The sequence below is a fragment of the Beta vulgaris genome, chromosome 7 (genome assembly GCF_026745355.1).
Source record: "Beta vulgaris subsp. vulgaris cultivar EL10 chromosome 7, EL10.2, whole genome shotgun sequence".
Lineage (NCBI taxonomy): Eukaryota > Viridiplantae > Streptophyta > Magnoliopsida > Caryophyllales > Amaranthaceae > Beta > Beta vulgaris.
In genome coordinates this window covers 5,338,967-5,365,921 of record NC_079208.1, presented here as the reverse complement: position 1 = coordinate 5,365,921, position 26,955 = coordinate 5,338,967, and the positions used below count along the sequence as shown (strand labels likewise).

Sequence of the window (26,955 nt, the reverse complement as noted above, 5' to 3'; positions counted from 1 at the left end):
TCTTGCTCTTTTATGGTTTGTAATTGTGACATTGTGTTATTTGAAATTGTTATTGCAATTGAGAGTTTAGATAGTAAGAAACTATGCAAATCTGTGTTTTTATAATTGTTTGAAAATTGATTTAGTCATCATTTTATATTTTCAATTGTGAGTTTCCTCTCTTTACACATTTTTATGTATTTCTTTTTTGTAATGTATAACTTTTCTTATTACTCATATTTGTAAATGAGGAAAAAATTAAGAATTTATTATTATTATTATTTTATGTGAGATTAAGGGTATATAAGTCTTTTTAAGGGGGGACACCATAACTCCCCCTTGACTTATATAATAGAGATTAATGGTTATATCTAAGGGGTGATAATGAGCCTGACAAACTCGCGAACAGTTCGGGCTCGACTTGGTCAAAGCTCCGCTCTTTGTGACTGAGCTCGAGTTCGGGATCGGCTCGAGACATAAACGAGCTAAACTGAGCTAAGCAAAGCTTGGCTCAAAAAGCTCGTGAACTGCTCGATTATTATTATACTAAAAAAATATTTTATATTGGAATAGTCATTAATGATGTTAGAATGATTGAACTCACTTCAAACAAATTTTTCGCAAAATAAATTTTCGAAACGAGCTTGATCCCACAATTGAACCTGAGTTCGAGCGGAGCTTGAAAACGAGCTCGAGCCTAGTCGAGCTCACGAGCCGAGCTCGAGCAGCAAAAACTAATCACGAGCTCGAGCCTAGCTCGACTCCCCCAAGCTCGTCGAGCTCACAAATCGAGCCGAGCCCATAAAAAGTTAAACAAGTTTGAGCCGAACTCAGTGTTATTCGGGCTCGGCTCGTTTGATAAGTACCCCTAGCTATATCCACTGTCCACTGACAAACATAGACGGAGAAGTTAGCGAGTATTATTTTTGGTAAGTTGCGAGCTAAAACAGATAGTGAAATAGATAAGATTCAAACCCATGTTTTGAATATTATCATGCATTTAGAAAACATTACCAACCAAACTAGCTGAATTGTTATAATTCTAATAAAATCAATGATATTAAAGTGGGTGTGTTACACCCTTTTTTTTTTTTTTTTTTTTTTTTGGCTGCACAATGCTTATATTAGATGCAGGCCCAATTAACTCCAAATGGAACTCTAAAATATATGAGGCCCAATCCACATACGCGTGAACAGTCCAAAGCAAGTCAAAAATTTTTGCCGATCGGCTTACCAACAGATCCGCAGAAATTGAGAAAACCAATATTAAAGTAGCAAATTAAAGTAATGGGGACCAAGTAAGTGTTGGCCCAGTGGTGATGGGGACTGGCTTTGGTAGGACGGACTCGTGTTCGAATCCCCGCAACACCCTTGGGAGAGGAATGGAACCTAACCACCCCGAACTTGGCCTCGATCCGGATGTAGCCCGAAGGGTGAACCGGGTGCAAACACCAAAAAAAAAAGTAATGGGGATGTAAACCCAAAAAAAATAATACTCCCTCCGTCCCATAATATAGTGCTTGTTTCTTTTTTACACGGTCGTCAAGACGTAACTTTGACCTTTAATATCTTCAATTTCGTATTAATAAAAAATATAAAAAGTTGATATTGTGAAACTACACATTGAGACGAATCAAACAAGATCCCACATGAATATGTTTTTTTATATATACAAATGAGAATATTTGGTCAAAGATTTTAAAGTTTGACACACCAAAAATGAAATAGGCACTATATTATGGGACGGAGGGAGTAGTAATAGGGACGATTAAAAGTTTGGAAAACAAGGAACATGGGTTAAATCCATATATTGATGTACTGTTGAACTACTTATGACAAGAAAGGAGTCTAATAAATTATGATTGGGAGTCAGACTCTCATCAACTCCAATGGTATAAAATTTTAATTTTCAGTAAGTTTTTTGTGGATTGGGATCCCCTTCTTACTCCTTAATTCATAAGGATTGAGCCTGTTTGGACCAGTAAATTACCGTATCAAAAAAAAAGTGAAAGACATAATAATAACAAACAACAGTTACTCTCTGGTTTCATTAGTAACTATAGCTAGTTTTAGCCCGTGGATTTATCAGCCTAGATTAGGGTATTGCCGAGCTTAAGGTGAGTTTATCGCATGGTCTGGAGGTGAGTCTTTGGCAAAGACTCTGACAAGACCAATAGTATTTTGGCGATAAAGTAAGGTGAAGTCTTGCAAAGTCTTGAAGAGAGTCTTTAAATACCAAACTCTATTCAAGACTATGGTACTGTTTCAAAGAAAATTTTACTTTTCTTTGCCCAACCAAAAAATATCATTTGTCTCTTTTTTTAATGTTAAAGTAATGTGGAGTGAGTCTGGAGAAAGTTTGAGGGATAAAGTATAAAACTAGAATGAGTTTGAAGTGAGTCTGTAAAATTAAAAAGTAGTGAAAAGGTAATGTGGCATAGTCTGGAGTTTGGAGTTGAGTATGAAACTCACCTTTAGGCCTTAGGGTGAGAACATTGGGAGTGTTTTTATGGCAAGATTATACAAGATTCAGCTATATTTGGGTAAAGTCTTGGAAAGAGTCTTGATTTGGGTTTTGATATTCAAGCTCCTCTCAAGATTCTTGCCATGCAAAGGATAATATTTTGGCCAGTAAAAAAATATCATGTGTCTCTTTTTTGTGGAGGGAGTATGAAGAGAGTCTGAGGAATAAAATATAAAATTGAAATGAGTCTGAAATGAGTCTGAAGTGAGTCCTTATAATTAAAAATTGATGAAAAACTGATTTGACACAGTCTGATGTTTGGAGTTGAGTTTGAAAGATACATAAAAATTAATGAAATATGTTTCATCTTGCAAAATAAATTAGGTTTGTGATTTTTTTTTTCTGCAAAAAATACTTTAAAAGTTTTTTTTCCATAAAATTGAGCTTTTAAAAGAATTTTTTTTTGACAAATTTTCCTATTTACTTTTGTTAAATACTGTTTTTTGGTAATTCAACACTGAAAATTACCTGTAGCCGGTATGCTAACGAGACCTTGCTTAAATTAGTAACTCCGCAGGGGGTATACCACAAGTGACAGAATCTCATTTGCTCGTTGACAATTCTTTCTACAAATAGGTGTTTACATCACTTTTGATAAAAAATGTTCCTCTCCTATTGTGAGCTTGTTATTTCTTTTACACCAGACCCCAGTAATGTCCAAAAGTGTTTGTTATAATTAGTGGTGTCAAAATAAACAGGTTCTCAAACAGGTTTTGGGTATACCTACGATGAACTAGGTCATACCCGATTATCCGGACAGGTCAGGATTCTGATTGTCAGTGTTCCAGGTCATGATTGGTCAGGTTTTGTTCAACTGGGTCGAACACATTTGAATCATTGGATTCCCGGGTGTCGAACAGGTCTGAGTTTTCCATTTACAAACCGATCCAATCCCGGATATGATCATCCGTTGATATTTTTTTTGCCCGATTTGAGCAGGTCGTGCGGTTGCGTTAAGTCAAATGTACTTGGGTTGAATTAGTAATGACCTTAGTTCGATCACTGTGAAACATCGGGTCATTCGCTATTGAACGTCCATTCAACTTCTGGTAACTCCTGATCGGGCCATCTTGATTTTGTTATGTATTTTGTAAACGAATCATATTAATAAAAGTATTAAGATCGACATATATATACATATGTGTGTGTGCGATGAATATATGGATGACAACGAAAAACCAACAAAAATACTATATTGATTACCGTGATGTTTAGTGTATTCTCTTAGTCAACTCTTATTTCGAATAATCAACTGCGTAAAACCACTCTAATGAGTAAAAGACTAGAACGACTCTTCATATGTTTTAATATTATATACTATAACCAACGATAATAATAACGAGTAGACGATTAATTTCAAACTTTATATTGATGATTTATTACTATAAGCATTATGATTGATATATATAAGTTTGTAAATAGCTATGATGGTAATGAGAATAATAATACTAATAAACATAAAGCGACAATGATAATAGATAAAAATACAAATAATAACAGTAATAGTAACAAGGCTACCATAGCAATAGGAATACAAATAAGAATAGAATACTAACAATAACAATATAAATACTAATATGTTGAATCATTTTAATATAAGATTGATATCAAAATAATTGTAAAACCAATCTAATACTATATTGATTATAAATTAGTATAACGACTCTTAAATAATACTATAACAAATGACAATCATACATTCATGTGTTTACAACTACGGTTATGTGAGGCCTAAGTGATTACAACGAGGCCGGATTCATAAGTTGCACAACCATATTGTAATTTAACACTTAGTCAGTTACTCGGTTATTCCCTTGTCCATAAGCATTATCATTTTTTAAATCTCATATCATTGACCAAAAAACAATACGAGTATAATGTGATCATAATTGGTGATAATGATGATTAAAGTCGATCAACACAAGCTAATACGAGTATAACGTGACGGAAGCCAATGTAGGGGGTAATCACTAGGCTAAACTAAATTAGTATATAGATTAATGTATTGCATTTCGACTATATGTCAATGTATAGACAATGTATTACATTTCTAGCTAGTATACATTAGTATAAACACAAAGTAATACAAATGGATTAGTGTATAGATTAGTCAATGTAAGTGGGTAATCATTATGATAATCGTCCTCGAGTTTAATGCGTTTCATAAACAAAGAAATCTACTTGAATGATTCAAATTACATATTATACTAAACGAATGTGTCAATAGTAGTTGATAGGCTAATTAAGATGACAATACAATATTTGAGTTAATCGTCTTTATAAGAAATGCATTTTGAAACAAAAAACATCTACTTGAGCTATATGTCTTAACTTTGTATATAGTGACTATAAACAAACTATTTATCAGTAGACTTAAATACTTTAGTATGATATAATAATATTGAAATCATTCTAACTACTACGCGATTGATTATTAATGAGTATAGACTCTTAATATATTCTAATAGCATAACTAACGATAATAATAATGAGTATTATATATTAATTACGAATATACGATCAATTAGTGGATATGAGATTACTACTATAAACAATTATATTATTATTTGAAAAATTAGGTTATAAGGTGACTTAGGAAGGTTAGCGGATAAGTTCGATAAGGAAGTTCGACAAAAGGCCCTGAAATGATTTCTACTAATCGGGACAACGGAGTCCGATTGCCTATTGTGATACCTTTTCGGAAGCGGAACGGGCCAACGAGTCAAACTCACCGCTATGCTGTGATGTATAGGCTTTTTAAGCCACCCGAGTTCGTTTAAGGCCCGAAATCAGCATTTTAATATTTTCGGATTTTATTATTTCCTTAATTTCGTATTAGGGTTTTGTTTTAAGTATTTAAACATTATTAGGTCATTGTTAGCAGTCAATTTTTGACTTTTAATAATATCACAGACTTCATCCTCTTTTCTGGTGGATTCCGGAATTTTTGTAGATTTATCGCTTGTAAATCTGTCTGTTCTTGATCGAGATTAGCGCTTGCTTTTCTCCATAATTTCCGACTGCATCATAAGGTATGAGATTTGGGGTTTAGGAATGTGAAACATGGAGATTAGTTGTTATGAATAATAATTTGGTAGGATTATTTGTTTTCTTAAGGAAAAATCAAAAATCATCTAATGGGCAAAATCTAAACCGTTAGATCATCATAATCAAGGGCACACAAGAAAATAACATAAAGCACACGAATCATGAATATTAACCGTTGGATACATGTCCTAAAACAAACTGAACCATTAGATCCTCTCCTACCCTATTACCTTCTCCCATCTCTCCTCCAAACCTAAAAAATCCTATTTCTCTATGTTCAGCCGCTGCTCTTTCCATTGCTAAAAAATCCTATTTCTCTATGTTCAGCCGCTGCTCTTTCCATTGTGCTGCTCCTTCCTTCCTTTCTCTGTCCTTGCCGGAATTCGGCCGCCGCCACCACCCTTCCCCCCTTTTTCGATGCTCTTTCTCTCTCATCTCTCACCCTCGTCTTTTAGCCTCTCTCATCCTCCACAACCAATGTGTTCGTTTTCCACTCATCATCCTCGCTGAACATCAACGTCATTCTCGCTGCGCATTGACGAAATCTTCGCTTGACTCCACCAAGTCCATCGTCATCGTCGGAAGGAATGGATTTCACCCCTCAGGTCGGTCTTCTCCAATATAGCATAATCGTTTGTCCCTCAATCGCCACCCTCATCCTCGCTTGTCCCTCCTCGAAGGCTCTCCACAATCTCTCATCCTCGCTCGTCGCTCGTCGAAGAATCAACACCTAAAGTCACTGTGTTTTCGCACCAACACCCTCTCGTCTTCGTCGTCGTTAAGCTATGATTTTTCAAAGTCGAAGCTCCGGTCAAGTTAGGGTTTTGGATCTCTAATTTCATTTTAATTCTTGAATGATTTTCGATTTTTATTTTTGTAGTTGTTTTTGTTAGATCTGTCAAATGTATAATGCTGTGAATTTTTCCTTGAATTATTTTTGTAATTACTCATTTCAGTCATGTTTCCCTTTGATAAGTTAGTTTATATATTCTTAATTTATACAATTTATGAACAATTTTTTTTCCTTACTTTAACTACATTCACTTGATTCAAATTGCTATAGTTTTATGATGAATTAATTTGGTATAACAGAGACATCAATTTCTTTTTTTTTTGTTGTGAGTAATGTTTTTGTTAATATGGTATGCTGTTGAATTTGAAGCATGGGAGATATTCCTGATTCTTTGTCAACTTCATTCCTCTTCTCAGAATTTATTTGATGTAACGTATTCCATTGCTTCTCGAATGCTGAAGAATTGAAACTTGGCTTAAGATTCTTATGGCTACTTTTTGCAAGACTGGTGTTGAATGCCCATATTGCTCCCACCATTCTCCATATGTTAAGTAATGTTGTCGATTAGCTTTTGTCATTTACTTTAAATGTCAAATTAAAAGAAGAGAGTAATGTACACAAATAATTCAAAAATAAATAAAAATAATAATATAAACCAATACATGATATTGAAAGTGTAACCCTCAAATAGTCAAATTGAATGTAATTTAATTTTTTATTTTATTAATTATTAAATGTAAGCAAATTTATAAATTAACATATTTAAATGATTTTGTAGATATAAAAAAATAATTGAATTTTAATAATATCTTGTTGATAACAATTGGGTTCAAGTTTGAAAGCAAGCTGTTTTAACAGGTCAGGACATAATCTTGTCAGGTGCCGATCAGGTCTGGGTAATCTCAGGTCAGGTTTCGGTCAGGTCTGGGGACTGACCCTCACAGGTCGAACCAGGTTCAAGTCAGGTCAGAATCAGGTTGACCCAGCGGTCAGATCTGTTTCTGACACCACTAGTTATAATAATAATTCTTAAATTCAGCTATTTAGAACCAGGTTCTCTCTCACTCTCAAATTCTCTCTCCTCTCTCTCTCCTTCTCCCTCAACGAGTCCTTCCTCTGAATCTCATCAAAGTCGAGGCAAGCAAGGGTGAGGATCGTGGTTCGAGGTGTGCGAGAGGGTTGTGCGGGCATCGAACGGTGCGACGCTGCAGTGTGTGCAAGCGAGAGCGAGGGTCGTGGTTCGAACCTGTGCGTCTTGTGCGAGCAAGGAAGTCGACGGCGAGGTTGGTTGAGTCGTGCGACGCGTTGTGCGACGAGGGGGTGCGACAAATCATGGTGTCGTGCGAGCCGTCAACGAGTGCTGCTGCTGTCGTGTTTGGCGTGCGCGAGTGCTCCGGTTGTGCGAAGCAAGGGTGCGAGACTTGAGGTTCGTGATGGTGTGTGGGCGCGCAGTTTGTGGTTCGATACTCGAGGCTACTTGCGTCGGTTGCCGGTGATTTTCGCCGGCAAGTTTAGTGGTATAAAAACCTAATATGTATAGTATGATATTATATTAGTTTTAATATAGTATATTCTGTTTTTCTATTAATTTAAGTTGTAATTAATTGATTTGTAATTTGAGTAAATTAGTAATTAATTAAGTTGTATAATTAGTTTAAGTTATTAATCTGATTTAAGTTGTAAATCTGATTTAAGTTTTTGTAATTAAGTAAGGTGTGAAGTAAAGAAAGTAGTTTATTGATTTTTAAATGGAAAGTTATAATGACCTTGCTATTCAAACCTGATTTTAGGAGTATTGGACCTAAGACTTGAATGGAGTTGGAAAAGGTGTTATATTATCGAGTTAACTAAAATCAGTTTGGCTCACTAACAATGACTCTTAAAAGACGCTAAGCTCAATAGAGTAGGAAAGAAAAGGAAGTTAATAAACAATGAGATTAGCTATCGTTTATACTTCGAATTACTAAGTCGATAGTGTTAGTCACGTATTAGTTGATGATGTTATCAATGACGTAGCACTGAAGTACTTCCTTACTCGTTTAGGTCCCAATTTCATAAGTGGAACGTTTATTTAGACAGCAAAAATTATCCGTTACAAGGTACGTACGCGTACCAGTTTAGTTGCAAGTACTAGTAGCATGTTAGGTTGTGATTTATTCTATGGGAATCTAGAATCATGATAGGGAACGATTTTGATTGCTGAGATTGTTTGGTAACATGTTTATGATTGAAAATCGATATGTGGCATTGTAATGCGTAATTCTATCGTATTATGAACATGAGCATTGGATTTGTATTATTTGATCCATGGTGTAACAAGAGTGTTACAAGAGAAAAGATTTGAGTATCTAAGAAAACATGTTAAATGATTCTATGTTATTGTGGTATGAATGGACAGTACTAAGAATGGACTATGGCAATAAACTCGTAGTTAGACTCCCTACAAGTGATGAACAATGAGGGAGTGTGGGACTTGTTCTACAATCCTACACAGGCCTACTGTAACGACAATGGTGTCTTTATAAATTTTGATAACTCAAGTAGGTGGAAGGTTCCGTACGATCTTGGGGGTATGCTTACTAAGGTGATGGATGTGAGACGGAACGAAATCGTGTTTGCATCTTATCTAATAGACCAAGTTGTCTATTAAGGATTAAGTAGCCCGTATGATTCTAGTAAGATGACGGTGCCCGTTCGCTGCCAACTATATAAAAAGTAAAGGATGTAATACTATTGTAGTATCATGTCTAGGAATGTTCATTATTTCTTTGTTTATGTTTGTATGCATTCAATAGTTTACTATGTACTCAGCATAGTTGATTGTGTGTTATTGTGTGTTTGTTGACCTGCGATGAACCATTGATGCTACAATGGGGAGCAGACTAGGTGCACTGGAGCTGCTGCATGATACTGAGCATTCGAGGGAAGTCCTTAGTCTTTGAACGTTATAGCGTTTTAATTAAGTATTATAAGAATATTAGGATTTACTTAATTAGTTGTGTTTTGAATAAAAGGGGTCGTTGATGATTCCCGAGTTGTAGTTACATTTTTATTCCGCTGCATTTCAGTTTTCGAGACAACGTTTTGAGTTAATATTCCTTTTTAATAAGCCTTGCGTTTCATCGTGGTGGTAACACTCCCAAAGTCGATGCGACGTAGTCGTAGACGTGTATGGATTTTGGGGGTGTTACAACAACCCTCCTAACCCTATAGCTCGCCGGAGATCCGACGCCGCGCAGGTTTCTGTCGGGTCTTCGCGCGAGTTCTCTTGTGTTTTTTTCTTCGTTTTTTTTAATCTTTTTTCAGTTTGTTTTCCTATTTTCTATTCGGTTCGTCGTCACCATCCTCGCCCCCTTCATAGTTTCGTCGCGGCTGCCCGGTTTCGGTTCGTGTTCCGACGCTGCTGCCCCTCCAGCCTAATCGCCTCCTGGACGCTTCTTCCTTTCACCACCGTGAGTCAATTTGTTTGGGCTTCCCCTCCCCTTCCCCATGTGTCGTGGTTTCCCCCTTCCCTTACTAGTCAGTTTTGGGTTTCCCCTCCCCCTCCCCATCCCCCTTCGTGTTGTGTCAGGTTCAAAGAAAGTTGTAGGGCTTCCCCTCCCCTTCCCCCCTTAGTGTTGTGTAGGCAGTAATTTAAGTTGCAGGGCATCCCCTCCCCCTTCCCTCTTAGTGTTGAGTAGTTTGTCCTCCGGTGGTTCTTCGAAGTGCGTTCTTTACTTTTCTGTTTTCGTTATTGAGTTCCTGGTTGGACTAGTATGGTGTTGTTGTTCGTTAATTCAGTATGCTTGGTTTTTTGTTACTTGGAGGTAGTCTTTGTCTTTAAAAGGTCGGATCTGGTTCATGTGGTTGGTTAGGGTTTGTGTGGCAAATGATTTCATGTTTGGGGTTTGTCTTATCCGATTTTAATAATCGGACGGTTCTTTGAGCTCTAACCTTGGTTAGATCTCAAACTCGCTTGGTAATGATTTTTTCAATCATTGCCTTAACAAACGAAATCTGAAGACGGCTCCCCAATTTGTTAATTGAGATTATAGCGCGTCAACTCATTTGCGTTTCTCCTTAAAGGAGAAGCCAGAGATACCCTTCCAAAAGGGTATTGAGTTACATAGGAATGTGACTCTTTCAGGGAACATGACCATAGAATTCCATGTGACAGGAGGTCATTGGTTTTGGTCCTATTGCAAGATCCTACTCTCGCTGGTACTTGGTTGCCCCGCTTATGAAAACAACTCTCTCCACCCACTACTTTCATCAAGGTTTTGGGGATGGAAGCGATGATCGGTCTATCCCATTAGGCCTAATCCCGTTAGCCAATGAAATGAAATGACTACCTTTCTTGGACTGTGAGCGACGACACCAGATCAGAGCGAGAGACGAGAAATGCGATTAAACTGCTTAACCTTACCAATATAGCCAATGTAATTGCCTTACTTCGCCCCAAAGATGAGACTAGGAGCGTTGCATGCTCAAATGTAAACAATTGTAAACAAGCTCTTGTACATCCAAAGCTTGTTCAAAGTCCGAAAAAAACCACTTCTCGGAGGTGAAAAGACAAAGACACCGACGGAGGATATGAAATAGATCGACCAACCCTTGAACGATCGTCATTCACCAGAAGAAGAGGTTCATTACAACTATCTACCAATTCAGACCTCCAGATCAAGTAGTCTTATCCTAATTTAAGTTTTTTTTTATGTTTTTGTAGTTGTTGTGTAAGAGCGCTTATTGCTCATTTTAGTTTTATATTCGTTTGTTTGTATTAGCCTAGGTTGTACTCTCGTTTTCTAATTAATGCACACTTTCTTGATGTCAAAAAAAAGAAGTTTTTTCCTTTAACTCTAAAAATGACGATAAAGCATATTTTAAAACAGATAGAACTATTTTATTTTTCTGTTACTATCTAGCATTTACTGGGTAACTCAGAGGTTGTAGCAAAAAAATTGAAGTAAAAGTCGAATGGACCTTTTCATTCCTCCACTTTCTGTGGTCATGGAAACAAGAAATGTGAGAGATCTCAAACATAAAAGGAAGCAAAAACCAAAAATGCCTTACTTTGCTTTGGGAGATTAAAATGGCACACTTGCCGCTCATGAGATGGTGTGCCATGTGCTTTGGTAAAAAAATAACTAAAAAATGTTCTACTATGACAGAAAGCAAACAGCAAGCACTTGCAAAACTATCAATGTGTTGGGAATATCTCGGTTTCTATAAACAATTTTAGTACTAGAGGACTGGTAAAGGACACATGAATACATGATCTAGTAATAAGACAATATAATAACATGAAATTTGTAAGGTAAGACTTGGAAATTTGAGAAGCTTAATTAGTTTGTGAATAAGTAAAGTAATTCAAGAAAAGGGCTTTTTGATTTTTGAAGTGAGACTTATTATTCCCCATCATTGGATGCTCAGAAGGCTTCAGCTGCTGCTCGTTTTATCTCACTCACCTAAAGAATTGTGCTCCAGTCTCCAGTAGGTAATCATCGTTTTTACAGGAACCAGGCACTCTCGCTCTGTCATAGAGCTGTTTGTTTCAAGCGGCTTGATTTGGATTGTGTGCAATTAATATTAGGTATGTGTGCGCTCCAAAATGGATGATGTCAAGTAATTGTTGAAATGGCTGATTTTGAAGTACCCTGTTAGACCACATACAATGTCTTAAGCCCTGTTTTTTAAATTTATTTTCAGTTCAATTTCTCTACGTTTAACTGAATGGGAAATAATTATAGCATTGAGTTGTATTGTTATATGATCTTATCATATATATTTCCTCCGTTCTTAATTAAATGCAACAAAGTTAATTTTACGCATTCGAGGCATGATTTTGTCCACAAATATCTATAATTACATATAAGTAAAAAATTATAAAAATATATTTTATGAAAGTGCGTCACAACATGAATCTATCAGGATATCGCTTGACTATATTTTTGTCATTGTGTATAAATCACAAATCTTAGTCAAAGTGAAAAGTGTGAATAGTGAAAAAGTCGATTTGTTGCATTTAATTCGAAACGGATGAAATATATATAAAATCCTACCGTGTGTTCTTGTAGCATATTATGTTACAATCATAATAAATTATATTATTCAGATATATGAAGATATTGAACTCTACATAAATTTTAGTAAAAATTTATTATTTCAATCTATTTGGTTCTTTTTGTTTTTCTAAATTTGAAATCATTCTGTGTGAGAATTTTGGTCAAAATAATTTTTTTTAAAAGAGCGTTTTGTAGATAAGTTATAATTCAATTTTGAAAGAAGACTACCCTAACTTTCATGTACCTTGACAGGAATAATCCCACCTTCAGCCGATCTGCCAAAAATAATCCCACTTTTGGATTATTCTTGAATATCCTACCTTTGCTTACTAAATTGAGTTTTTGGCCCAAGAACATAATGACCGGTAATAACAAGTTAACACCCCCTTTCCCTGTTGCCCACCCCTACCCCACCCCACCCCCACCATCACCCCAGCAGCTCCCACCCCACCCTCACCCCAATTCCTTGCTGCCCCATCCCTCCCATTCGCACCATCTCACCACCATCATCTCACCATTTGCAGCCCCCACCCCCTCCCATTCGCACCATCTCACCACCACCATCTCACCATTTATAGCCCCCACCCCCTACCATTCGCACCATCTCACCACCATCATCAACATTCACATCACCATCTCTACAATTCGCACCACCTTGAAATATGCAAATAGGAGAGAGAAAAAGAGAAGAGAGACATGAGGAAGACAGAAGCGACGACGGGGAGAAAGAGGGGGTGGGGGCCTGGTGCGTGGTTCGGGCAGGGTCTAGGAAGAAAACTAATATGGAGTTCGGTTTGCCAAGTTACAGGTTATTGGGACCAAAAAATCAATTTAGTAAGTAAAGATAGGATTATTCCAAAATAATTCAAAGGTGGAATTATTTTTGACGGATCGGTCAAAGGTGGAATTATTCCTGTCCAATTTTCCTATAAAGAAACAGGTTGATAAAAAAAAAGGAATTGATTGTTCAGATACATCAAGATATTGTACTCTACATAAATACTAGTAAATTTATTATTTCAATCTATTTGGTTCTTTTTGTTTTTCTAATTTGAAATCATTTTATATGGGTAAGCTCCTTGATTATATATTTGTATGGTTAATTTTTGTATGGGTATATTGATCATTTTGTAAGGATGAGGGATGTTAGAGAAGACCGGGGGAATTCTAAATCACGGGCAAGTAAAAAAAATCAAGTCAACCATTTTGGTGGTGATTCCATTTGGTAGAAAGGAGTAATAGATTTATTTTTAGAGTACAACTAAACATCATAAAAAAACGGTTTTTAAATATATATTTCATACAATTTTTTTTGCACCATATATACTCTTTCAACTTTCCAAATTCACCATATATCCCTCACTTTTCGAAAAATACACCAGACTACCTTTTGACTAACAGTGGTAGACTTTCGTTAGTTATTAGGCCCTAATCCTCTCATAACACTAATTAATTAACCTAAATCAAACCCTAACCCTAATCGAATACCCTAACCCTAACCACCCCTGCCCCACCCCAACCCTTCCCCGCCCGACCCCCTTCCGTTCCCTCCCTCGCTGACGCCCCTTCCACCGCAGTATGAAGCAGTCCCGTATCCATCCACTTATCCCGCAACCAGAAGCCCTCTAAACGACTGGAGCAAAGGAGTGCGTGAGGGAAAAAGGCGGAGCAGCAGGGGGAAAGCTACGCACGACGCAGTTGTGGACGGGTTTCGGTGGAGGCTGCCGACAACAAGGGTGTTGGTGCCACAACTGATGTGCGAAGGTGCAACGAGAGCAAGGGTTGGGGGTTGCGTTTGCCGCAAGGGTGCTGGGGTCGGGGTGGTGGGGAGGGGGCTGCTGGGTTGGTGGGGCAGTGGGGGAAAGGGTAAGGGGTGGGGGATCAGTGGTTAAGGAATTAGATTTTCGGGTTAAGGTTAGGGTTTGACTTAGATTTAGACTAGCTAATTAGGGTTAGGGTTAGGATTTGACTTAGATTTAGACTAGCTAATTAGGGTTAGAGGATTAGGGGATTAATGACTAACGGACATTGATGCTATTAGTTATTAAGGGCAAGTTGATATATTTTTTGAAAAGTGGAGGGTATATGGTTAATTTGAAAACTTGCAAGGGTATATGGTGAAAGGACCGTAAAATTTTTAAGGTAGTTTATTTTCCTATCTTGTTTTCTCTTACAAAATTAGACATCAAAATACGATCAAAGTTCAGTCAAAATAATTGTCCAGACATAATAGACTAGAAAGATTTAGTGCATACCAAAATACCAATAAATTCATACCAAATTACCTGATATTAGATGAAGAAAACATTGCCTAATATGAATAACATCTTAGAGTTTTAGGTACAACATAAAACTTTTTTTTTTTGTTTGAGATCTAATAATGTCCTCATAGAGACTAAATTAATGTCCATCAAAAAAAAAAAAAAAAAAACTAGCACTCCTTCTTTGTTTTTCTTCATGTAACAACTCTTATCTAATTCTATCTTCGTTTTTTATACCTGTAATATTTTTTTGGCACAAAATAAAGTTCTTTTTTGTTACACATGTAATTAATTTTTGTTGGATACCATAAATAAGGGTACACAAGTCATTTTAATGCTAAAAACATACTCTATCCGTCCCAATTTAGGCTATGTTTAGTTCACCTGAAATTTTCTGATCTGAACTTATCTGATCTGATCTGATCTGAACTTATTTTTTCTGATCTGATCTGAACTTATTTTTTCTGAACTGATCTGATTACAAGATCTTATCTTTTAGATTTCTCTCAATATATAAGAAAAAATATAGTCATGTGGGGTCTTGTTTGATTCGTCTCAATGAATACTTTATTAATATTCAATTATTATAATTTTTACTAATATGTAATGAAAGATATTTAATAGTAAAAATGAGTTTAAAAACTGACAGATCTGATCTGGTCTGATCAGATCTGATCTGATCTGATTAGATCTGAAATAAGCAAAAATAAGGTGAACTGAACATAGCCTTAATTGCTACATTTGCTTTTTCACAGTTTACGAGATGCAACTTCAAACACCAATATCTTGAGTTATATATATGTAAAAATTATATATTGGAAAAATATAAATTGGGACGAATCAAACAAGATCCAACATGACTATATTTTTTCTTATGTATATGGAGTAAAAAATAGTCAAAGTTATGACGTGAATAGTGCCTACGGTCAAAACGTAGCAACTAAATTGGGACGGAGGGAGTATCAAATAGGAAAATATTACGTGTATTGTAAAACAACCCAAATAAGAAAATGTTATATGTATTGAGAAATTGAGATGGTAGAAGTGTTAATTTGGGGAGGAAATGAGAAACCAGGATAGATTACAAGACAATTAGACAAGACAAACAATAATGATGACCATACATACATTGTTGGTTGATATAGATACCTTTAATGCATTACTCCTAAAATAGTAGCTTTGAGTTAACAGTTCAATGGAAAAAAAAACCCTGCACTCTCAAAAAGGCCATTTTTTAGAGTTGAGGTTCAACTGTCAAACTAAGCATAGGTCTTCCTCTCTTGCTACTCCTATATTAATAGTAGTAGTATTGTAGTAGTCTTTCCCTACTCCTGATTTTATGCCTTACTTTGTCACATGTTCCAAAGCAAGAAAAAGGATATAGAGGGAGCAGCCTGCAGGAGTTATCTTCTCTGAATCAACCCTCTTCCCATAATAATATTTCTTTTACCCAAAAAGAAAAAAAAAACATTACTCCCTCCGTTTTTTTTTTATTTGCTACATTTTGTCAGTAAGGGGTATTTCAATTTATTTGCTACATTTGCAAATATTTCCATATATAGTACATAGGTCCCACACTTTATTTACAAATTTGCCATCACTCCCTTCTTGATTTTGTAAATGTTTCCATATATAATACATAGGTCCCACAATTTACCTATTTGTTTTTTTGTTAATTCCATTTATGTCAATGATCCCCATTCTCTCTTTGGTCTTTGTAAAAAAGTGCTTGTAGCAAATAAAAAAAGACGGATGGAGTATATTACTAGTAATACTTTAACTCATTCTATCTCTCTCAACTGTCTTATCTGACTATCTACTTCTCAAGTGCTCAAGGACTCTCCCACTGGAACCTTGCAGGCCTTCTCTCTCTTAAATTCCTACCCCATCTCTCCCTCTTTCTGTCTACTGTTGTTGTGTATTTTACCTGCAAAAGTTATAAAACCCATCTGCCAGAAAGAGGAAAAAAAACTTGTCAAAGAAAAAAAAAACTCACTTCAGAAATCCAAACAAAGCCTTCATTAACACCCTACCAAGTACCCACCAATTAGCATAAAAAGCATCTGATTATATCTCAAAAATCTTCTTCTCTTCTTATTTTTCTTATTTTCTCTCTCCATGGACTTCAATCTGAAGCAATGGAGAGATCAGCAGCATGAGTCAGAGGAAGAACAACAACAAACTTCTGCAAAAATCCCAAGACAACAACTGTTTTTTGAATCACCCCAACAACAACAACAACAACACCAACAACAAGAAGTTGCTGCTTTACCTTTGTTTGTGTCTACTGATTCACAACCCAACAAAATGTCTGCTTACTCAGATCACTCTTCAACTCCTACTGCAATTCCCACTTCTACTACCAGATTTCAAACTAGTAATCTTTTCTTCTCTCTCATCTTTGTTGCATATTTTTCTTTGATTGATGTATATATTATTGTCACAAGATTTAATTATTGTCAGAATGAACAGCAAAATCTTGCACTAATTATCATTCATTCCTCTGTCTCATCTCTTACTCTGTTTTTCCTCTGTTTTTTTTTACTCTCAGTATTTGTCTTAAAGCTCAAAACTTTCATGTTTCAAGCAAATTTTTCATTTATTTCAAGATATGCATCAACATTTTCTAGTACATCTTTAACTACTCTGTTTTCACCTCTTTTTTTCCCCCTTCTATCATAGAAGTATCTTTTATGTATCATACCAAATTTGTGTCATTTTTGTTGATTTTTTGTGATTGATGCTCTCATTGTCAGTATCTGATTTCTGGGTATTACTCATATTTTGTTATTTTCTTTTAATTTATGGTAAAAAAAAAGGGGTGGGAGGAAGATATACATTCAGTTTGGCACAATGGCAAGAGTTAGAGTTGCAAGCACTGATATACAGGCACATGGCAGCTGGTGCTTCTGTCCCTCCTGAGCTACTTCAGCTGGTGAAGAAGAGCCTTCTTACTTCTTCAACTGCTCCTTATTATCTCCATCATTACTCTCCTCATTTCCAGCCTGCTGCTGCTGCTGCTTGTGAGTTATTTAACTTATTTCTTGAATAGGTAGCCAAAAATTATTGATATTGTTCCAAATTCAAAGGCTTTTTGTTTATAAGGAAATCCATGGCTTTGGTTAAATGCATCCTTGTATAGTTGTATTCTAATGGGTAGCTTTAAATTCATGATGATATTTTGGTTATTTTTTCTTTTTTTTTGGTTTTTCTCGGTTTTGATATATGCAGCCCTAAATACTAACAATAGATGTTAGTATATTTCTGAGAATGATGTAGTATTTGTTTAGAAATTTATGATATAATAACACGGCTCATTGTAGTATTTTACTTGGTTTTAGCTAGTATTAATGCTTGCTTCTTGAATATTGTAGTATTTTACTAGGGTTTAGCTTCTTATACACAGCTCATTTCCGTTTCATTTTAGTATTTGATTGTTGTTTTTGTATTCCAAAACTTAGTGTTGCAAGCAGGGTATTGGGGAAAAGGAGCAATGGATCCAGAACCAGGGAGGTGTAGGAGAACAGATGGTAAAAAATGGAGGTGTTCAAGGGATGTGGTGGCTGGTCATAAGTATTGCGAGCGCCACATGCACCGTGGCCGCAACCGTTCAAGAAAGCCTGTGGAATTTCCTGCTGCTGCTGCTGCTGCTGCTGCTGCTGCTTCTTCTTCTGCATCTGCTGGTGATACTCTTGTTGGGTCATATAATACTAAGCCATCTCCCACTTTTGCTGCTGGATCTGTTGCTGCAGAAACCCAATTTTCTTTATCTAGATCAGGAGCTTCTTCTCTTGATGCCTTTCAGCTAAATCAAGGGTATGCAATTTCCTTATCCATTTGATTTCTTGTTTTTCTTAGTCCACTTGTTATGTTCATTTCTTTTGTTTTAACCATTTAGGATGGTTTTAACCAAGGATGTCTTGGTCTAGTGGTTAAGATTTAAGTGCTGTGAACGATAGGTCATAGGTTCGGATCTCCTTCCCCTTGTACTATGTACTGCCTTCGTGGCTCATATGGATACAAAAAAACTTTTAGGATGGTTTTTACTAGTTTTGATGATTAACTAGAACTGAATTTTGCCTTATTTCTCATACTGCTTATCCCGTGCATAGCAGTTCTAGCAGTAGCGTGCATAAATCATTTTCTTGTGCTGTAGCTCTCGATGATTTCTATGTGCCAACATTAATTTATTTCATCTCCTGATATTTAATATGGCTTGTTGTGTGACATGATGGTAGAAATTTTAGGTGTCAGTGACAGGGGCACAGGGCCATTATATTTATTGATTGTGTTTGGTCTATAGTTTCTCTCATAGAATGAAGTTGATGTGATACCATTAACAGGGCCATTAGTTGCTTGGTTGAGGTAACTTGGGTATGATGATTGATATACTCACAGTCACATACTCCATATTGATGTCTTGACCTAGTGGTTAAGTTGAGGTACTGTGAACAATAAGTCACATGTTCGAATTCGAATCCCTCCTTCCCTTCTTTGTATGGATCAAAAAAAAAAAAAAATACTCCATATTTGTTTATGTAATGGGTTCTAAATTTATTCTCTGACCGAAAAATAATAATGGATTTTCGATTCATGGACATTGGCTTCTCATTCTCTTTTCTTTTAATTTCAATTATTTGGAACCAAGCCTTTTTGATGTTCTTGTCTAGAATGTCTCGGTTAGAGAGCTAACTAACGCATTAAACCTTAAACTTTCACCAATGTATAAGACAAAATCATTATCACGTGGATTATTAGCAGAATTATTCACCATTTTTACTAATACTTGATTAAAAGAATTGATGGTCAAAAATATGTGTTGCAGATTACGGAAAAAAGTGACCAAGAACAACAAAAAAGGAACTAATGTTGATGTATATTGCAAAAACTAAAAGATAAAAACACCACTTGTTCAAAAAAAAAAGTATGGTGAGGGAGGAAGGCTTTGTTTAGGCAAAACTTTGCGAGATCTATGATCTAACAAAAGGAAGTTTGATTCTGTATCTCACTTTTCATGACCCACGCAAGGAAAGAGAGAGGGGATGGTGTGGGGGAAAAGGGGTTGTGGCAACTGGCAAGGCTGTAGAAATCTATGCTAAAATCTACTCGACAAGAAATTTTGATTCTGAAGAAACCTGACCTAAACCATCTCTTACAGGAAGCAACTGACATATTGTATGCTTTACTTGTACTATTAGATTCCTCTTAAGATTTTTGTTTTGTTCCTTGCTTTAACATATGTCTATAATGTCACGTGCTTTTGTTTTCAGTAGGACATCTGACAAGAAAACTTTGTTTGGACCTCAACTTGAATCATCAGTTTCTGGAAATGGTGGGAAATCTAATAACAACGGGAGCAGGGTGTTGATGCACTTATTTGATGATTGGCCAAGATCTGAAAACTCCCAAGGCAACGATATTTCATCGTCGACAAGCCTCTCGATTTCAACCTCTGGAAACCCATCGTCGGATTTCTTGAGGTTGTCAACCGGAAATGGCGACGAATTGGGTCTTAGGGATGGGAACAGGAACGGAAATGAAGAGAGAGAAAGGGCGCAACAGTTGAGTTGGAGTGCAGGTGGGTGGGGAGCAAATCCAGTAGCTTCAATGGGAGGCCCATTAGCTGAAGCATTGAGATCATCAAGCAACTCATCTCCCACTAGTGTTTTACATCAGCTACCTCGTTGCTCTGCTCCTGACACTAGCTTTGTCAGTGCCTAAAATTGACTTTAGATGTTTTTTTTTCCTCGAAAATAAAAGTGAAGAGTTTAAATTTTGAGCATATCAGTTGTTCTTTCCTTTTCCCTATTTCTTGTTTGTTTCTAACTGTATAACACTGATCTTACCCCCACCCCACAAACAGAAGTGTTTTGCTTACCATTTCAATGAATTAACAAAGCTGATATTTGTACCTTTTATGTGCTTGTACATTTTCGTTACATTTCATTGCCATGTACTATGAAAAAATAGAGCACATATATAATTTCATGAAGCTCGTTGACTAAACTTCAGCTTTTATAAGGGTGAGAGGTTTACTGCGACCAGAATATATGATACCATGAACAGAGCCTTAAACTGTAACGAAAAACCTGGCATAGAAAAACGCCTTGTTTACTGCGACCACAATAGTTGTATGTTAAGATGAACAATTTTCGAACTGTAAAAAACACCTTGCATAGGATTTCTTATATCTAGGATTTATCATATTCGGTTATTTCCAAGACCTATTTTTATTAAATTATACTCGACACAATTTACATAAAGATACTATAGACATTTACAGAGGCTTATAAGTTATTAGGGCAGAATTAGCTTACTAAGCTCTTGTCCATCCAGCTAATTTGTAATTTTGCTTATGCTTTCCTTCATTCCATAATTACGGACCAGTTTGTTAGTGGACTTGCAGCACCAGTGGTGGTAGCTAAACATAACTTTAAAATCACAAGCGGTGCCACGAAAATGCCCCCAACAGAACAAGACCCTTCTTCGCCAGACCCAACACATCGTACTGAGAGAAGTAATCAAGAAATAGAGAATTAATCTTCGGCTGGTTCGACTTCATCTTCTAGTAGAGCATGCACAGCTGGTTCTGCTTCATTTTCTACTACAGCATTCATGGTTGGTTCTGCTTCATCTTCTGCTAGAGCGTACACCACTGCTGCCCTACTAGGAGCATAAACCAAGAAAGAACGAGGCCGATTGTCATATGTACCCTCCTGCAAACAATTTTTAACGTGTGACAAGATGGCATGAGTAATAAGTTCCGTGTACGCAGTTATGCATTGATATGCTAAACCATAGTGGTGGATATTACCGGAGAACGCAAGCCTTAGTTATCATATAATGCTCCATAATTATGGCAGCACAGATATGCTTTCAGAAAACAAAAAAGAAAAGAAGAAATTTCTTACAAAGGTGAAGTGTTCTGCAGTGTGGTCAAGTCTATTGAATCCACCAAACAATGCATCATCTGAATCCAAAACAATCTGCAAGAGAACAAAAGGTTAACCATCCAGTAGAATGCCAATACAACATAATCATCTTGGTTAGGGTTTGATCAACTTAAATTATTATCTTTTTCTCCGTGGTACCATTTTTTCTCTTTCATCATTTTCTAGGAGGAATATTTACAAGGGTATCCTTGTACATTTGGGGGGTGGGGGGAGTTGAGAAATAGTGAGATGTTTCCCATATTCTTGAACATACTAATAAGCTCCGTTTCTTTTAGGTCAAAATCAGGTTCACTTATCCCAAAAAGCAAACAGTGGAGGAAAAAGAGGGAAGGAGGGGTGAGGGGGGGGGGGGGAGGAGGGTGGGGTGTGGAGTGGGAGAGCCCTTCAATGAGATAAAATTCAGAGGCATACCTTGTACTTTCCTGGCTTCAAGCAACCAACCTGGTAATCGAAGTAGCTATTGGACCAATGGAAATTGAAAACAAACACCAGGTTCCCTCTTTCAAAGACTATGATCTTATCATCTTCACTTTTACGTGAAATATACTGGTGCTCTGAAGTCATAAACTGCAAATGATACAAAGAGAATGTTCTGATGTTAACTTCATAAAGTCAGGTAGTTTTCTTATTCTAGATATGCATCAAAATTAGATAGAACAAGAAACTAATATGTTCCATCAGCAGGACATAGGCACCAATATGACCATATCACAGTTATTATACAACAAGCCTCTTCAAAGAAACTCCAACACAACAACTTCTAGCTCATGAGCTATAATCCACAGAACCTAACTTATCAAAATTTGCCTAATACAACATGAGAATAGTGTAGTAGTAAATTATTTCTATGTGATCCTTTTTTTCAGTTACTTCATGGTAATCCTTTTGAAAGATTGACGCTGCAAGGAAAAAATTTGATTACATTTTAGTCGAAATGAAATACTTATTAGTTAAAAAAGATTCTTAATGTTCTCGCATTCTTATACGAGTAGTGAGCCTACTGGTACCAAACCCTATATATATAGAATAGATCGAAGATAAAGCTGAAGAAAAACTACATCTTCAGAAAGATACTTCATCCGTTTCTAAATAAGTGCAACACTTCTTGTTTTCACGTTTGCCAATGCATTATTTTAACCATTAATATCTTCAATTATCAATAAGTAAAAATTATAAAAAGTTGATATTAAAAAAATTCACATTCAGACGAATCTAACAAGATCTCACACGACTATGTTTTTCCTAAAATGTAAAACACCAAAGCTAATTAAAGTTTAAACTGTGAATAGTAAACACTATGCAAATGTTGCACTTATTTAGAAACGGAGGAAGTATATTGCAAAACATACACCATATTTCTCTTCCAGATGCTGCATTGCGCGATCGAATTCTTGCATTCCATGATATCTAAGATATTCTGCATCTCCCTGAAGACAGAAAACAGAAGCTATAAGATGGATGAATTATAGCTGCAATATTGGGAATTGTAGAGATTATATACAGTAATAAGTGCCCTACAAACAGGACCTGACAGTGACGTGATAAAATCTCCTCGTAACTTATATATGCTTATGCTTTTCACCCCTGTGACATTAGAAACAAAGATCATCCGATTCCCATTCATTTACCTATACTGCAGTCAAACCCTAATCACAGTTTCCAATTTCTTGGTTAACAACTTGCACAAACCTTTTCTCTTCTCTCCTCTCTTATTTAGAGGCTCCGTCCAACTTTCCACCAGGCAAACTTCACAGAAGTTCTCAGAATTCATTGTGGATGTTCAGTATATCATTCAACACTCTCCATTTTAGTAAAAGGAAAATGTGCCCCTTCGACCAGAGACTAATGAGGATGGATCGTAAAAGGATTAACTACTGTTTAGATTTCAAACTATTTTTGACCAACAAATCCAGCATATTTCCTACTCACTCGAGGAAAAAAGTACACATGTTTGCATCTAAATTAAAAATGGATTGTATCACCTCCAATGGACTCACATCACAAAAATCAGACAACTATCTAATCTATCAAGGAACACCACGTGAATTCAACCTACTTGTAAAAAGACTTCAACATTGTTGCTACAGTTCCATTATTTTAGCTAATCCAAGTACGAGAGCTAATGTGCATAAGCATGACAGGTAGTCACTCACATGCTTGAAATTCTGATAACCTCGTGGAACATAATTGTCTCAAAATGGTACCGACAATCATTAAATGGTTTTCTATAACGTCAGAAACATACCAAGTCAAACCTGCGCCGACATTTATCATAACTGTTATTGTTTCCTGGGACAATTTTGCCACTTGGAAGATGCTGATCACCTCGTGGAAAATCTATCCATTCTGACATGCATCAATCTTATATCAGTGTCCGAACAACATATACGATCAAATTCAGATAAATAATCAATACATGTTGATGAGGTCAGCAACATAATCAGTTATACCTGGGTGCCCAAACTCATTTCCCATGAAATTTAGATATCCTTCTCCACCCAATCCGACTGTAATCAGTCTGATCATTTTATGCAGTGCAATTCCACGATCTATGCGTGGAGTTGATGGTCTATCCAAAGCCATAAAATCATACATATCCTGGAGCCATGAGCAGATGAATTGAGTATCAGAAACTACCTTTTAAGCCAGCTAATTAAAGCAAATAATAACAAAGAATCACAAAAGGAAGGGAAAATGAAAGAAAGCGGAAGAATATAGACAGAGAGAGAAAGAAATCACGAGAAGAAAATGAGACTCTACAGCTGCAAGAAAAGGCTCGCAGCTCAAGTTTTAAATGACCTTAACCTGCTGCAACATTGATAGCGTAACTTTCGGAGCATCATTTATCACAGTATTTCTAACATCAATGAAGGTATTTACTGATTAGCAACAGATATTTACCACCTAGGATTTCCTTTTCGTATCAGTGTAGTCTAAGATTACGTTTTAATTAGCATAAATCACATCGTTCCATAAAACAACAATAAATAAAACAATCAATCAATCAATTGATAAAGAGACAGTGCACAACTGCAAAGGGAAGAAAAGGAAAAAAATGAGCGTGAAAAGAAAAAAAACCCACCCTGTTCACCTCCCCAAAACCCCAAAAAAGTGCTATTAATCAACTAATAAATGTTTCATGGCAGTTCCATCTCAGTTGATTGTGAAAGTGGCCAATTCTGCCAGAGGCCCATAAGTACCTCCATATTTCGTTACTAAGAACCTGCAAACCATCTAAACATATAACATCTTCATGAAAAAATAGCTTCATTAAGACAGGCAACCACAGCGTAATTTGACTAGAAGAACGAAGAGAAAACAGAAGACCAATGACGGCAAGTAGTGGTACAGTGTTCTATGAAAGTTTAGTGTTTTGCGTTCAGTCAATCCACTCTGATAATAAAACCGAATTTGGGATTTTGGGGAAGGGGGGTGGGTACTTAATAGAACACCAAAGGAAACAATAGAATTGAATGTTATTAGAATATTTGACATCATGTAACTAGTTTCTACAGTGTCCATGAGATGTTTTAAGAAAATCAGCCCAAAAAAGGTTCAATAATTCTTAATATTTGATAAAATAGGGGTTTAATTTGGGCCTAAAAGGGGATTGGATTGGACCAGTCTTGTAAAAAGTTTGGACTACATCTAGTATCAAATTTTCGAGTCCATAATATTTTCAAATGGACTTTGAACTTGGCAAAATCCAATCCATCCAATTTACGCCACTAGTAGCAAGGGGACACATAATTAGGGGATCATGGGTGATAGCAAAATGGACTAATGGACTAAGCTTGAGCTTTGTTAGGTAGCTCGACTTGGCTCTAGCCAAGTAAATCTAGTTGAAACTCATTTTTTTGTGGAAATGAGAAGAGATTGGACCTTGAATGGGGTCAAAGCTGCATTTAATCTTGGACACAAATTACTAGATCTAGGGGGATAATGTGATATTTAAGCGGGACATAGACGTCAAATCTAAAATTCTTGGAAAATCTGCAATAGTATCATCTTTTTACAAAAACATATACCAGCAGTAGCCTTAGGTATAGACTAATATAATCCAAGTGCTCAAAAATTGAAATATTTCATTCACGTACCCTATAAAATTACCTTTAAATTTTCCTTATGATTAGTATTATCCTTCTATCAACCATTTGATATTTATATGTCCCCATCTTATTAAAACTCAACCTTCCATTACAGCAATTATTTCTCTAATCATTTAAAATATGACTATATGAGCAATAAAACAATAAAGGAGGGGTGAAAAAAAACAAATTTAATTACAATAAGCACTTAAAAAGATCATTTTATAGACATGCAATTTTTCTTCTATCGTATTTCCAAATTTTAGGAGAGGTAGATCTCAAAAAGAAAAGTGATAAATCACAAAACTTATGAAACACAATCTGTCATTTAACTATGATCATTATCTAAAATGTGCCAAATAGTTCCTTGAAATAAAGACGAACTGAAATTTTGTTTACTAATTGAGTTAATGATCATAAGGATTAGTTTGATGTATATTTATTTGCTACTATTACAAAAACTTCGAGCAGATATAATAATACCTAGCAAAAATTTCTCCATTTCCAAGCAAGATGTTAACTAGTGCTCTAATAGGATATCTAAATAAAGGGAACCACAATATTGCTACATGGAATAATCTTTCTAACATTTGGAGGATAGTATTGAGCAAGAGTCAAAGTGGTGACAACCACACATTCAGAGAAGATAAAAGGACAGGTAGTGGTCAAAATTATATGCAGGAATGCTCTGAGAATTCAATTGTGCTCTACATGTTAAGAATGACTAGCAAGAAAAGGCCCCTAACAGCAGGACTTAGAAACGCTCCAGTAGAGTATATATCAACTGCATCCCTCTGATTGACAAAATTGATGCAAGTCAACAGAATCATAGAACATTATATCAAGCAGCATGTATCATGCCACTGCGTTGGCAGTACAAAAAGCACAACGATATAAAAAATAAAGAAAAGGGATAGGCAAGCTTGAGTTGGCTTTAGTGGAGTTAGTGGTTTTCTTTTCTACTATTTTACAATTCCTTCTACCCACACAACTCCCCTCCTCCTTTGTGTCAGAATATTAGAATGGAGTTTAGTCAGCAGCTACTCCAAAATTCATGAATTTTTGTTCACTGGTTTGTCTAGTGAGTTTGATTAGTTGTGTTAGTAATTTAGCAATTTTTCTGTACCCTAGTCGATTTGCGATCACATCCAAAAGAAGATGAGAGCAAAGATGCCGAAATAGTTAAAGTTAGTAAACAAGTCGGGTTGGTTATGTGTCAGGTTCACAAGTAATTGGGCTCAATCCTTTCCACCCTACCCCGACCA

At 36.1% G+C, this 26,955-nt stretch overlaps 2 protein-coding genes across 4 annotated transcripts in view; one reads left to right on the top strand and one right to left on the bottom strand.

The window, feature by feature from the left end:
- Positions 1-16,395: 16,395 nt before the first annotated feature.
- On the top strand, positions 16,396-20,565 carry LOC104898465 (growth-regulating factor 3). Of its 2 annotated transcripts, none has more exons than XM_010685553.4 (4): positions 16,396-17,026; positions 17,469-17,672; positions 18,111-18,465; positions 19,920-20,565. In XM_010685553.4, the coding sequence occupies exons 1-4, from the start codon at positions 16,768-16,770 to the stop codon at positions 20,368-20,370; spliced, it is 1,269 nt and encodes a 422-aa protein (XP_010683855.2). In that variant the 5' UTR covers positions 16,396-16,767; the 3' UTR covers positions 20,371-20,565. The 2 variants fall into 2 exon arrangements, with proteins under 2 accessions (XP_010683855.2, XP_010683856.2); XM_010685554.4 differs by having other exon boundaries at positions 16,398-17,026; positions 19,923-20,565.
- A 160-nt stretch (positions 20,566-20,725) lies between these two features.
- Positions 20,726-26,955, bottom strand: part of LOC104898464 (1,4-alpha-glucan-branching enzyme 2-2, chloroplastic/amyloplastic) — a 29,213-nt gene continuing 22,983 nt past the window's right edge. For both annotated transcript variants that reach the window (XM_010685551.4, XM_010685550.4), the window contains exons 17-22: positions 24,053-24,200; positions 23,848-23,948; positions 22,952-23,029; positions 22,014-22,169; positions 21,561-21,635; positions 20,726-21,365 (exon numbers count right to left, since the gene is read on the bottom strand). In XM_010685551.4, coding sequence (XP_010683853.2) covers positions 21,186-21,365; positions 21,561-21,635; positions 22,014-22,169; positions 22,952-23,029; positions 23,848-23,948; positions 24,053-24,200 — 738 coding nt within the window. In that variant the 3' untranslated portion in view covers positions 20,726-21,185. The remainder of the gene's footprint in view (positions 21,366-21,560; positions 21,636-22,013; positions 22,170-22,951; positions 23,030-23,847; positions 23,949-24,052; positions 24,201-26,955) is intronic.

Coding starts and splice junctions, on each gene's coding strand:
- LOC104898465 (XM_010685553.4), top strand. CDS start 16,768: ATGGACTTCAATCTGAAGCAATGGAGAGATCAGCAGCATGAGTCAGAG. Junction 17,027..17,468: donor TACTACCAGATTTCAAACTA/GTAATCTTTTCT, acceptor GTAAAAAAAAAG/GGGTGGGAGGAAGATATACA. Junction 18,466..19,919: donor GCCTTTCAGCTAAATCAAGG/GTATGCAATTTC, acceptor TTTTGTTTTCAG/TAGGACATCTGACAAGAAAA.